Here is a 14753-nt window from a genome sequence, read left to right on the forward strand (position 1 = left end):
TGTACTCTTGGCAGCCTAGATACGTAAAGGGAGTTATACTAAATAACTGGGCTGGGATAGAGTTAATTTTCTTCATAGTAGTTAGTATGGAGCTATCATTTGGATTGTGCTGAAAACAGTGTTGATAATCAAGAGATGTTTTTGTTATTGCTGAGATGCGCTTACACACAGTCAAGGCCTTTTTTGCCTCTCACCCCACCCCACCAGCGAGCAGGCACAAGAAGTTGGGAGGGGACACAACTGGGACAGTTGACCCCCAACTGCCCAAAGGGATATCCCATACCATATGATGTCATGCTCAGCATATAAAGCTGGGGGAAGGAGAAGGAAGGGGGGAATGTTTGGAGTGATGGCATTTGTCTTCCCAAGTAACTGTTACACATGATGGAGCCCTGTTTTCCTGAGGATGGCTGAACACCTGCCTGCTGATGTGACGTAGTGAATTAATTCCTTGTTTTGCTTTGCTTGTGTGCGTGGCTTCTGCTTTGCCTATTAAACTGTCTTTATCTCAACCCACAAGTTTTCTCACTTTTATTCTTCTGATTCTCTCCCCCATCCCAGCGCGGGGGGAATGAGCAAGCAGCTATGTGGTGCTTAGTTGCCGGCTGGCGTTAAACCACAACAAGAAATATCACCAAAATACATTGCAATACATCTGAATTCTGAAAGGCCTGAAGAATTCTCAAAATAGGCACACAGATCCCATTTAACTCACTTGGGTTTTTCATGTGCGCATGTGTTTGTTTTTTAATTTCTTTTTTATGCACCGAAATGCTAAATTTTCACCAAAATGAAAACTTCCATTAAAAGCTTAATTTGCAACCACTGCCTCTGCAGCAGAAAGAAGCCCAATTTGTAAAGTTCTGACATAGTTTCAGTAACAAAAGACTCAGGATTTTGGTTACACGATGTGAATAAAAAATGCAGCCATTGTATGGCAAATAAACTATGGAAATGAAGTAACCCCTAGGGCTCTAAAGATAACATATCATCACAGATAGTTTAGAATGGATAGTGAGAACCAGCTAATCTAAACAAAGCATTTAACATGTTAGTTGTTGCCCTTCAAGATTTACTTACCTTCATAGACCCAATCAGGAACCCCATTAAATATTTCATTCTGTTTTCCATCACTAGTTATTTTAATTGGTGCCTCTCTTGGACTTTGTTTCAAATAGATATTATTCTGATATACATATACCTGAAGACAAGAAAGTATTTCTTTTGAGTATAGGCACCAATAACAGGGGTTAGAGTAAGATCTTCTGTAGTCAATGCTCTTACATTATACCAACAAGAAGACATAGTGAATACAAAATGGGAAATGCTACATTAAAAGCCCTTGCTAATTCTGCAAGGGTAGGTACCTCAGTCAATAAATTATACATTACAGGGCAAATTCTATGTTCAGCTACATCAGAATAAATCCTGAACAACTCCTTTGATTTTAATAAACGTCAGAGGATCCCGTGGCTAGCTTTGGTGTGGAAAATTATGAAAAAAAAAATATCTTTGAAACTTACTCAAATTGCTGTGTTTTTTTAAGAGACCCTCAGAGAAAGTGTTTTGTGACCTTTCCTTCTGATTCCACCATTAGTAGAAGACAAAACCAAATATGCAACCACTAAAAAGAAAATACCTTAACTTTTCTAAAGCTGTCAAAAGGTCTAGGTGATGTGAGATGACACACAAAAAAAGGTTTCACTCTGTCTGGGCTGGTTTGTTCCTTTCTAGTACATTAGTTACCAAAAGACAGTTCTTGCAAGAAATGCTTGCAGGCCTTGGGTATCTCTAAATTTCAATCAAATGAATTGACATGTGGTTAAGAAACCAGCACCAGAAACACCACTTTCTTAGAAAATTGTGCCTTTTGAAGCTATAAGCATTGTTAGCAACATCAATGTAACATTTTAACTACTTTGTGCTTTACATGAAAAACAAAGCAACTCCTAAAACTCTCAGATACAATACAAGGACTATTGTATAAAAACATCACAAACTATTAGTATTATTAGGGAGATAGGAAACTATCTTCACTGTGTTCTGTCTTCAGAATTCTTGATAAAGAAAATGAAAATATGTGAATTAATTGAGAGAACTAATACTCCTCTAGAACATGGAAAAATTTTCCTAATAAATTGTTCATTCATATTTAGCCCACTCCCTGGGTATTTTCTGAAATTACTATGATGCTTAAATTTTTTTTGTTATACAAATATTTTATCAATACTGGATAAGTAGTTAAAAAACCCACTAACTAATATTGGGCTGATGCTTTGGAACCAAGAATAAAAAAAGTTTATAAACTTGTTACTATATGCAATAAGTCTATCATAATTACTGATAAATACATACTTGGCTATCAATTAGCTATTAAATAAAAAAAAAACCAAAAACAAAAAACCATTTTAGTAATAAGAATCTGGCAGCCATTTCCTAGAGTAAAAATGTTAGAAAATATTTTAAATACCGCGTCTCTAAATCGCCAGAGTAAACTCATGTGTTATACAGTGTCAAAGGAAAAACTGTTCTTCTATTGAGACACTTAGAAGTTAAACTTTAACAAATTAAAACTGTTTTCTTCGTCATTCTTGCTCAGAACCAAGGTTAATACACACAGGCCTATCAAAAATACGGCCTAACAAAATAATAAACAAAGGCAAATAAATGTCTTCTAGCCACACAAAGGAAAATCATTCTAGCACTTCATTATCTTTACTGACCAATTTGTGTCCAACAGGTGACCAGGATATATACTGAATTTTATGTGGAAGCTGATTTTCTGTTACAAAACCACTAAAAAAAGGAAAGAAGTTGAGATGGCTTTTTGCGCACAGTGCAAATGGATCATTATACTGTACATTCATATAAAATTCATGAAGGGCTATATTTTCTAACAGCTTTTTCTTTCTCGAGCAATGCAAAATTAAGGCAGGCGGTGAGACATGCAGTAATATGATGATGTGCACCAGTGCTGGTAAAGGCTTGCAACTCAACCCTTTGAAAATATATTCAACAGCTTAAGAACCCAGCCTTATCTCTTTCGATATACTGCACAAGCATCTACAGTCATTTGCTCTATCTGCAGTCTGTGTTACAGTCTCAGCAAGTTATTGGGAAATGTGAACTCACGATATAGCATGCTGAGGCAAGCATAACAGCAGCAGTTATAACATTTGTTAAGGATCACGACCCACATGCAGTACCTCTCTACTCACATTAGCTTGCAGCAATCTTTTCCTGTCACCTTGAGCCAAGAGTTTCCCAAGAGCAGCTCAGTGCAGCCCTTGTTGCTCAGAACTAAGAAGCATTTGGTCATGCTGCTACTTATGGTATAAGAAGGTGACTGGGGAGGCAGATGGCCTCCTTTGAACTTGGGTAGAAAAAGAAGTGGTTTGGGGAAGATCTTGGGAAAGAGGACAAATGCCATGGGAGAAGCTGTAAACTTGTGAGGAACTCAAGATAGACTGGTAAAAGATCACTGGAGTACTAAAGGACACGTGAGAGTTTTAGGAAAGCTAAAGTTTAGATCAACCATAAAAAGAATGAACGAAACAACAGAAGGGCATGGAGACATCAGGTGTGAGACTGAAGTGGACTCCAGCAGCCAAGATAGGGTGGGAAAAAATTATGCAAAGAAGAAAAAAAGATGAGAATCTGGAGCAGTAAAAGTTTTAGGGCATGAAATAACCAGTTCAGATACCTGTAGGAGTAGATGAAAGGACTGCATGATTTTTGTAGATGCCATTTTTTTCAAGCAAACAAGTAACCTGACAGATTCAGGCAAAAGCAAAGCAGGGTGGTAGTCGCATTACTATAGAGTTTTTCTGTGGAAATGCTTACAAGCACATCACTACAGAGTATTCACTGTAGCTCTCTGTAAGAAATATCAGGCCTTACCCAAACATGAGATCATAAATGTGGTATGATGCTGTATAAGAGTATCTCCACAGCTGTAAAAATTAAGCAAGGAAGTAGTATTATTAACTTGGAAAAAGATAATTAATTAAAAATAATCAGCTGCCTTTTCAGAGCCTTTCTCATAAAAGTACCAAGAAACATTTATCCATGGCAACCACAATCAATAAAATACTAAATGAAACCAAACATTTCATTAAGTGATATATTAAAATAATTACCTTTGAATAATTGCTTTCCAGAGCTATGAAATGTTTGTCTGATGACAACACATAATTTGAAGCATTTACTTGTTTCTGAAAGATTAAGCAGTAGATTAGATTCTAGCAAAAAAACTTTAAATAAGGATTTGGTAAATCCGGTTGTAATCCACTCACTTTTAAACTGGTACTTGAAACGCAACTGCATTTTGCTGCCTTTTTATTAATTGAAAAGGTACGTACCATTGTGCTGTTAGTCATGATGGTAGTTGGGTAGTTCATTTCAACATTGTAAAGAATAATATCATCTTCTGCAGACTGATGAAGATATTCATTATCTTTATAAACAAGATAAAATGGCTGTTACCTTGCACAGAAGATACTATAGAACAGATCTGTTTATCAAAGTATTCACACTCCTGTTAGTGAATAGATTTTGAGCAAATATCTTTTGGCATCTAGATAAAAAATGTTTTCCTTCTAATGATGCCAAGGTACAGAGTTATCAACAAACTGCTTTCAGCATTCTTGAGTATGTTCTCAAGATTACACACTGCACACAGAATCAGCTAGTTGACTTTAGAATTAAATGCCAGATTTTATTCTCAGTAATGTCTGATCAAGAAAAACAGGGACAGACCCATTGGAAGGTCAGTACCACAATGTAAATGTTTTAAAGAAAACATTTGAGATCTTTCCTTGTAATTTCACCAGAGCATTCTCATTTGTACAGATTCCACAGGTAACAGCAGTACCATGTAACTGATGCTACATAAATGACACTGCATTACTTACACAGGTCCTACAAAGCAAGGCCTTCAATGAGAATGGAATGAAGGCCTGAGTGGCCTTCAATGAGAATGGAATTAATCCTACCTGTGCTCAAGACCTGAGCACAGTTTGGTAGAGAATGAAGATGAGAATTTTAGTTTCACGTCATTATTTTTACTGCTATAAACGGAGAGAAGGAATTACATACCTGGCGTAGCTAAAGAGAGAAACTTTAACAGTTTAAAAGCAGCCTGAAACATTGTATAAGGTGTTCATTTTTAGGAAATTAGATCACTGATGGATCTTTGAGCACACTTCTTTGGTATGTGTAACAGCATTTGTGGTGATCTCAGGCCCCCTTAGGAAGAGATATCAATTTTAACTCCTTACTTCAGAAGAAAAGTAGGCATATGGAATGCTGTAGGCATGACTATCTATGGAATCTATGGTGTGGCTTTTGTGTGAGTTTTGTGACTATTAAGAGGAAAGATAAGTCTAAGTGAGAAGGATGTAAAGAGGGAAGGAGAATATTAGGTTTAGGTGATATGCTGCCTACATACTTCAGACAGAATTTTAACAAATGGTGACCTCATTTTTAAGTTGTACAAGTGATGTCAACATACTTCAAATTGTTAATTGTAAAACTTGAACTGCTGCTAGCAATGTCCTGGAAGGCTTCAGTTCAGTTCTAAAATTGTGGGCTAAAACTAACTTGGCAAGACTCCATGTGAACGGTACTATGTTTCTTGTCTCTAGTCAGAGGATAAAAATTGCTTGAGGCAGTGCATAGATAGGAGTGGTAGTAGTGCATGTACTGGAATGTAATCCAAGCCAGCTCAAGCCTTTCGGTGCTGCTGCAATTCAATGATAACAAGCCTAGTATTTCAGCCACACACAGACACATATATCAGCAGCAATTAACTTCATGTCTTTATCTTCTACCTTAAGGAACTTGCTTAGAAATGCAACCTTATTTTCCATGCAATGCATTGGAACTCAGGAATTTCAGCAGTGTCAGCATTTCCTTAAATGAGATAAGAACAGTTGGGCTCATGGCAGAGCTAGGTTACTGAAAACAAAGAATGGGGCCTGTAAGACAGGACACCTCAATTATTACAAATGGTAAGTGAAAAAGTTCTGTGACAAACACAAAAAAGGAGATTGCTTAAGAAATGACTGACACATTGACATATTTCTTTCACTTGCTGCAATGAATATGACAGTAAAAGAAATAAAGCATTGAAGGCCTCCTTAAAATTACAGTTTATACTTGACTCAAACATATATGTTGAAACATCAAATACCTGGAATTTCTAGAATGACTGACAGAAGAGTAAATTTCAACCATAAGTTTTGACTAGCAGATTGTTTGATTTCATAGTTAGCAGTCACTCATAGGAGAGCTGGAAGTAAAATACTGAGTCTGTGTAAACCAGTCTGGAAACACATACTAGAAAGGCTTATGTATGTTTGAGAAAAGGCTTTACTTACCTGACACCCAATATGGAAAAAAAGTCTTATACTGGAAGTTTCCATTCAAATAATCCTCCAATGTAAGAGCTCTGGGACCATCATCTGTGTTGACAGCTAAGAATAAGACAGGAAGTTTCTGTTAGTGCAATGCTGTGAAGTGAGAAAAAAAAAATAAGAAAAAGGAGTAATTACTAGTCCAGTATTTCCTTTTTTTCTATATTTAGCAACAGGGAACAGCAAGAATAGCATAATCTTGGAGGTATGGAGAGAGTAGGCACAGCAGGAAGTTCTCCGTTACCGTTCTGATAAGGTCCTTCAGTCTCTGAAGGACTCACTTTTAGGAATACAAAATTAGAAAGTACACAAACTAATTTATTTTAACCAGTCATTTATTCACTCAGTCCAAGAAAAGCATTTTCCACACAAAAGATAAATCAATTTTTTTTTTAAAGCATGGGTTTAATGAACTCGTGTAATATGTAGAGACAACTATTTTAACAGGGACCTGCACATATTGAGCAGAGAGTCAAATAACAGGACGTGCATACAACCCCTTACTGCCAAATTTCATAAATGCCTCATGAACCAGTGTTAGAAGATGGATATAAGGCTTGCAAAATAACCACTACCCACATATATTTCTTAGCCACATGAAAGAAGGAGATAAAGGTATGCAGGAAGAAATAATGCTGAAAAGTAATGGAATGAACAAACTTCAACTTACTATTTAATGCTGCAAAAGAAAATTGGCAATGGTGCTGGAGAGAAGACGTACTCTGATATTTGATTTCTAAGCAGATGAGACAGTGGCATGAAAATAATGCATAAAATTGTGGCTCGTTTGGTGGCTCTTGTCTGACTATATTTCTTCCCAAAGCTAAACACCTCTAAGCTAGGGCAGATTTTAAAAGCAAAATTTAAGGACAATCAACTGGATGAGAAGAGGGTAATGCTGAAAATGCTGGCTTGCTAAATGCACAGAAATGAAAAATTCCATTACAAAAATGTACTAAAAAGCAAAAAAAGGAAAACTATGCAGCTCGCTAGAGAAAGAGTACTCAAAATATTTAATCCTCGAAAACCACAGGAGCATTTCTGATAAAGGCCTGTTTTTAAAATTCAGTACCATAATAATGGCAGCTTTTTAGTCTAGACATTCTGGATTCTATGTTTTCTCCCTTAAAATCAAGGGTACTTTTGCCAGGGTCTTCAGAGGTAGTGGGGATGTCACTCTGCAGCCTAGTACATCTCTGCCACTTCCCCTGTTTGTTCCTTCAGAGCTCTCAGATGACTGCCAGATCATCAAGATGACTCGTTGCCCTCAGGTTTCATATCATGCTCCACCACTTCCCCATTACAGCTGCCCTCTCTGTTAAGCTCACACTGACTTCCTGGGAAATGTTTCTTCATATTCTCTTCTACGGTACTTTGTAATGATAATAAATGTTTTCTTCTGCTAAGTGACTATTACTTACTGTAGAATACACATGTCAGGTTGACTGTTGACACTAGCCTTGTCTGCACTAACGCAGAAGAAAGCTGTCATGAGAAATAAAACTGAATGCCAATCCATACGCAAAAACCTATCAGTATAAACTCTGAGCCGGCAATATGTCCAGAAAAAATCCCAAGAAGTTCAGTAAGAAGTTAGTTCCTCTTGCTAATACCATGACTGTATATTAGAGATCCTTGATATGTTAATGAAAAGCACAGGAGATGGCAAACTCTTAAAAAAATGCATAGAAAATAATTCCAAAGAAGGATCCACTTCTATTCACATTGAGTGACGATTACTTATCACTAGCTTTCAGTTTAAATTCTCCAAGTGCATATGCCTATTAGCAAAATAAAGCCACTGTTAAGATCTATTTCCATGGTTGTGTGTATAGGAGGCTTAGATTTGCAGTCCTGTTCGATACCTTAATCTGGTAAATTTTCTGGTTCCTTCTCTCAGCTTAAGAGGATTTTCTACTAAAAAGACAAGCAGTATCACAAATGTCTCTCTCTGGTCTAATTTTCACAGCTCTAATTTAAACCTTTACTCTGTTAGCCATCTCACCCTTACATACTTAATATTATGTGATAATTTATTATGACTGCTAATGATTTTCAAAATGTGTCCACTCCTATCAGAATTTCTACCAGTGGACTGCAAAAAATCTGAACACGATTTCTTACTTGATTACTTATAATTTTGAATGCTTGTTTCTAGGCAACAGAAGATATATTTAAAGGCTTTAATTAAAAGCAGCATCTTTAATTGTTTCCTATAATTGTTGCTGATTCTTTCTTCTGTAACTAAAGACTGGTTCAATAATAGTATAAAAAATCTCTGCTCACAGAACAGACCCTAACGTGAAAAGTACTTTACATGTCTGCAGCACTATAAAGACATTGATTTGGATGGCTGCTGGTAGGCTTGGTAAGGTCTTTCATTGTGTTCCATTTCTCTATGAAATAACAAAGATGAAGAAAGATACCCAGGAACATAAAGGAAGCAAATAGCAGGGCCAACCACAGAAATGAAAGGTTACCAAATTTCAGCTTTGCTCTTTTCCCTTCACTACCCTACTGTCTCAGTTTTAATCCTTTGTGGTTCATTTGCATTCATTTACATGGTGCAGTTCTGTATTTCTCTGTGCACTGAATTGGTTATTTTGCTTCACAGCTAGCTTGCTGTACATATTCCATGATCCTAATTACTCACATGTGCATTTGACTGTATTCGATGTACGTGTATAATTGTGGTGATAAAAGCCTGTAAGCGTCTATTAATTGTCACTGGCTTCATGCAGATACCTTCTCCTTTACTGTTCAGTTCATTGTTGTGAGAGAGCTTAAAAAAACACGGAAAGCAGAACTTTCAATTATGTTAAACTCAGATTAAGTTTACGCACACCAATCTATCACTGTGATATTCTGTTTGTATTATGAGGATTATTCCCTTTCAAAGATTGGATGTGGGTAGAGCAACACAACTCTTGCTTTAGATTTCACAGCCCTGCTGGCTTATTCCACAACACGGTCTAATGTGCATCCAGATAAATTGTGTCTACTCCTGCCAAATTAAACCAAGCGTACATAATAATCAGAAAGTGTTCTGGTTTCTGTATTTGTTATTTTTATATATGTAGCCATATATATGCACTTTATACATATTTATATGTATTTAATATATATGTATTTTTATACACATTTTATTTAGCATCCACTGCTACACAGCAAATAGATGACTCGCCCAAAGAAAACTGGTTAGCATTGTGGGACAGCCAGCTTGCAGATGGTATTATATTCTGCTTCTGGACTAGAATGTCCATTCTCATCTCTGTGGGCTGATTCTGAACAGCTAAAGCACAAGCTTCTTCAACATGCACAGGGAGACAGCATTCCACTTGGGAAACCACAGCCCAGTTCAGCATCAGAAGTTAATTCCAACACTCCTGATCCTGCTCCAGAACTTCTGGTCACACTCAGCTCCACATCAGCTGAATCTGCTTTTCCGTAGCTGCATTACATTCAGTCATTTTTTCTGTGAGGTGTGCGCCACTGCTTTCTCAGTGAAGGTTACTTCAGAAACCCTCTTTGGAATGAGAAGAAAAGGTGAAGTCTGAACAAGTCATGTTCCGCAGTATGATCCAGCTCTTGTTCCTGGTAGGAACAGAAACTGTGTATAGAAAGCTAGAGCATGCTAGAATGAGAATGGATGAGTTTACTACTGACTCTAACATCTCTACTGCATAAGGGTCCAGGAAAAGAAAAAGCCTCTAACTATACACTGACAAGGAATCATTGTAATTCCTTTTAGTTATTGAAAATTAAGTTTTCAGAAAATATATTTATAAGGTAAAGCTAGTATAAAAATTTACCTTAGGTCATAGCCATAATACGTTATTTCTAAGCATAGACTTGAAGAGGTAAAATTGTTGTGGTAACCCCTCTAAATTAGTACTAAACCAGAGTATTTATTCTGCCACCAGCATGTGAATAAGCACAGAAAATTAATAGAGCCTGTTTTGGGTAAGCCACTTCATGCTGATTTAAGATTCTAAGTGACAAAAGAGTTTCTGCAAAGCCCTAGTCAGTTTTGGAAAAAGGCTTACCTAACCCCACAGTCCTAGCAGTATTGTCAAAGACCACAGCTGCACAAGTATAGCAGACTGAACCCTATTAAGGGAATAGTTTTTGAAAACTTTTCTAGAAAGATTTTAGTATGATTTCCTACGAATTTGTATGCAATCTAAAGTACCAGATAGAAGAGGTATGAATCAGCCTAATCTGTCTTAATATTTTTTTTTATTACTCTTTTATAATAATCTTATGATAGCTCTCTGCCACCAGCATACAGATCACTGTAGCCAGGTTTACACTACTACTTAGATCTGAGCCTGAGCTCATAGCTAGGACTGAACCACAGATTTTGGTGGAAGCACACCGTCACAGTAATCTATTGGGTTTCAGTTACAAGAAACTTCACCTACAGTTGAGAGTTTATAATCTCTAATTGTCACTTGCCAATTTTGATAGATGGCCAAGAAGATGAGAATTTATCTTTAATTTTATTTCTGTTTTAAGTCAAATATCCAAGCACCCATTTCAATTAGAAAGCAACAACTAACAGCACCATCTCCAGCTGAGTTCCGTGCCAGCAACCGAATTCCTGACTAGAAGCATTCTTCTTCCACTCCACAATGATGGAAGCCACCTTGTTTGACTTTGCATTGGAACACAGGGAGGCATTTATTGAATCAGAAAATGGATTTCGCTGGGGTGTAGCAAAGAACACCACCAGTTCCTAAGAAACTGTCTGCTTGCTACTTACTGGCTGAGAAGTAAGCCCTATGCAATGTCAGAGAACCAAGGTCATAATCTCAGGCCTAGGTCAAGTGCACAATGGGAACAGGAAAATTGACAGGCAGGATTCTGGATATTAATTAAAAATAGCAGAAGAAAAGATTAATTTGGAGCCTAAGCAATACATTCAGTTAATTGTAACTCTGCCTGTGGTTCTGCTATTGCTTTTCAGCTGCAGACAGGTATTTTCTTTCTTGCTTATGCTGCAGAAGAACAGGACTAGGTACACCAGTGTACAAGCGAAAAGAACCTTTCTGAAGCGTTTAGAGCTGGCTTATCATAGCTGTTTGTCATAGTAAGGTAAGACACACAGCACATTCCTAACTCAATGAAATGTCAAAAAACTCACTAATTTCTTAGGCATGGACGCCATTCACTATATTGAGATTGCCTGCCTCGCTCTCCTCAGCCCCACAGAAATTGTGTAATAACTGCAACTAAGTATTTCCCCCCTACTATCCTCTCCAAACAGAAAATTATTTTCCAGTGTAACTTTTTGAATTTTCCAGATTTTTATACTCTTACATGTGTAAACCAAAACCTGCTATCACATTTTGGGGTAGGTTGGACTAGATGACCTCTAGGGGTCCCTTCCAACCCAAAACATTCTATGATTCTGTGATTTTGAGAAGTTTGAAGAACATGAAATTACTAGAAACTTAGCAGACAAAACCAGAACTAAGTATTTCTTCCAGTTCTTTCAGAATTACAGATGACATTTGTCTTTGCTGATTTTTTAAGCAGAAATTTAGTCAGTCTGTGTCTATACATTTCTCATATACAATTAATTGTCTTTCTGGATTGCCACATCCTTCCAGTTAAGCAGTAATAAAGGTGGAATGTACAAACAACATTCCATCTTTGTAGCTATTTCCTGTCTCTCTTCGACTTGCAAAATTTTAACTGCAGAATTAATTTATATTTCTTCTTTTTACGACCGATCAGTAGACTACTAAGAATTCAAAAAGGTTTAGGCATTTAAACAGATAACTGCAGCACTTGCAGTTCCACCCGAGAATAAGAGACCATAATCAGACGTGGCCAACTTAATTGTGTGTTCAACATAATTGTGTGTTCCACAACTGTCTAAAATGCTCCTTCAAAAGCATTCTGTAAAGTAATATAAACTCTTTATCATCCTATTGGATCTAAATGCCATGTCTGATGCGACTGGTTATCAAGCCACTATTCCTAGAAACCAAAACCAAAAGCATTCTTTGTAACAGCTCAAGTACTGAAAAGGCTCAAACGAAGACCAGTGAGCTGGTATGTGATAACTTCAGAAGGGAAAAATATATTCACTTCCTCCCACAGCACCTTCCATGATCTTTAACAACTTCGTCAGGCTGCCAAACCAATTCTTGGTCTCCAGCCTCTTTGTTTCCTCATGGCTCTTTTTAATTTAAATCTTATGAAAATATTCTGCCCTGTCTTAACATGCAGACTTAATATGAGTAAGTCTGACTTGATACCATACATTTATCTAGTAATGAAAGCTCAGATTTGACCATGCTTAAGATGATAGCCAAAAAATCTGGCACCCCATCGTTGGCAGTAAAACTCAAACCTATCACTCTGAGGTGGTATCTCTTCCCAGCGCTGCCTCCCACCTTGATATAACCTACCCTCATATTCACATGCTGCATAACAGAATCAACCCTAACTGCTTCAGAAACCTCCAGCCCCTCTCTCTACGGGAGAGACTGAAGCAGACAGACGATTTTATAACATTTAGTTGTAAATGCAAAACTGATTTCTTCAACTCAGTCACCCTGCCAACACTTGAACAAAGAATAACAATAGAAAAAAAAATCAAATAGATACTGTTATTGGAATATAGGCTTTTAATGACTATTTTAATTATTTCAGAGGCATTCAATTAATCTGCTATAGTGAAAGGGCCATGTCCTTACTTATATTGCCCTTACTACACCTCTCACAGAAAAAAATTACCATCAAGTCAGTGCCACTCAGGCTCTTAATTTCAAACCACACACACTTCAAACTTTACCAGAGGACTCAGCAGACCACACGGTGTTGATTTGCCTACAGCTGGCATAATAATACCAGAGCAAACTATGCATCCCTATTTTATACAATGCTGACTTTAATTTTCAAATGCAATCTTAAATATGTTCACAATTCATCATACCCTACCTACAACAAAATGTTTAACTTGTAATTTGATAGAGAACTTCTGTAATTATTACACAGCCATTTATAAACAAATACAAGTTCACCAAGCTAAAGGAAATTACTAACAGTTTGTGAGAGTCTCCTAACCCCTAACACAAAAAATAACATAGTATGAGAAGATCTGAGAATTATTTTTGCAATCCTGTCTAAGAACATTATATATCATGCACACTAAAGTTAATTCAGGTGCTTTTCACTTCAAGGAGTTCCTTGTTTCAACATCTGCTGGCATTTCAATCCTACCTTCAGGATATTTCAGCTGTCAGTACATTTCTGTAAAGTGATAAAGCCATAACAATTCTGACAGGACAATCCTGAAGATGATTTGACAAACTTTCACGAACTTTAGAAGCCATAGTAGCTAAAGATACTGTGTTTTACACTACATCAGATTACAAATTTCTTACCTCTTGATGGAAGCAGTATAATACACATAAGTAATAAGGAAAGCAAAAGGCATATAACCACGCCAAATATGATTTTTAGCCGGGTCTGTGGGACAGAAACAAACAATAATTACATTTCTAATATTGCCTGAAGCACACTTCTATGGCTTGTAAATAAATCCTCCCACTCTCTCGAACCGCTGTAATCCATCCAAGCAACAAGCAAAAATGTCCCTGCAGTACATTTGAAAAGGCTTCCCTTTCCTTTTTCTTTAAAACAAATACTTTCACATCAGAGCCTGGCCTTGTGCAATAGCTGACAGTTTAAAACAACAGATGTAAATGTTACCAAAAGCTGAATTCAGCAGCATACAGACCTTCATCTTCCTGCTGTATTCTAAAAGAAAGTAAATTCTCTCTTCTGGGTGTTGGTCAGTGGATCTAGGAGAGGAGTTTGAAAAGGCAGTGTCTGTTTTCACAGTTGGAGGCTAAACCTCTGGCAGACTTTTTTTTTTTTTTTTTCCTACATACTTTTGAAAGCTGTGCCAAATTTCAAAGGGTTTCCATAAAATTAGAAACAGGCTTTCAGGGAAGTTCTTGAACCAGAAATGGACAGTGGGTGGCTATAGGGGTGGTGATTATGTACTTCCCATCAATGTGAGCTGTAACCAACATCTGCTTACACTAACTTAAGGGGTTTATGACTCAACAGTTACTTGATATGTACTGTTTTTCTCTGAAAAGTACCCACTGTGTATTTTGGCAATCCTCACATTCTCAGGACATAGTCATGACCTTACTTCCACCCTCTACAGAGAAATTAAAAGAAAATCCAATAGTTTATTGTTTATATATAATTCATGTATGTTTACTTTCTGAAATAATGATGGCGTAAGAATGCAAAACAAGAAGCAGAAAGATATCGTTTAATGTCTTCCACATGTGAGAATTACTTTTT

General features: G+C 36.9%; 1 protein-coding gene across 4 annotated transcripts in view; it reads right to left on the minus strand.

The window, feature by feature from the left end:
• Positions 1 to 14278, minus strand: part of LOC104128022 (prolyl endopeptidase FAP) — a 42181-nt gene extending 27903 nt beyond the window's left edge. For all 4 annotated transcript variants that reach the window (XR_004842283.1, XM_009640737.2, XM_035896250.1 and 1 more), the window contains exons 1-8: positions 14173 to 14278; positions 13817 to 13901; positions 6381 to 6476; positions 4362 to 4456; positions 4140 to 4214; positions 3901 to 3953; positions 2724 to 2796; positions 1081 to 1201 (exon numbers count right to left, since the gene is read on the minus strand). Coding sequence is in view for 3 of the 4 variants with exons in the window: in XM_009640737.2 (XP_009639032.1) it covers positions 1081 to 1201; positions 2724 to 2796; positions 3901 to 3953; positions 4140 to 4214; positions 4362 to 4456; positions 6381 to 6476; positions 13817 to 13901; positions 14173 to 14178 (604 nt within the window). In the remaining variant the exon portion in view is untranslated. The remainder of the gene's footprint in view (positions 1 to 1080; positions 1202 to 2723; positions 2797 to 3900; positions 3954 to 4139; positions 4215 to 4361; positions 4457 to 6380; positions 6477 to 13816; positions 13902 to 14172) is intronic.
• Between the last annotated feature and the right edge of the window lie 475 nt (positions 14279 to 14753).

Source organism: Egretta garzetta, unplaced genomic scaffold (genome assembly GCF_000687185.1).
Source record: "Egretta garzetta isolate BGI_Z169 unplaced genomic scaffold, ASM68718v1 scaffold16, whole genome shotgun sequence".
Taxonomy (NCBI): domain Eukaryota; kingdom Metazoa; phylum Chordata; class Aves; order Pelecaniformes; family Ardeidae; genus Egretta; species Egretta garzetta.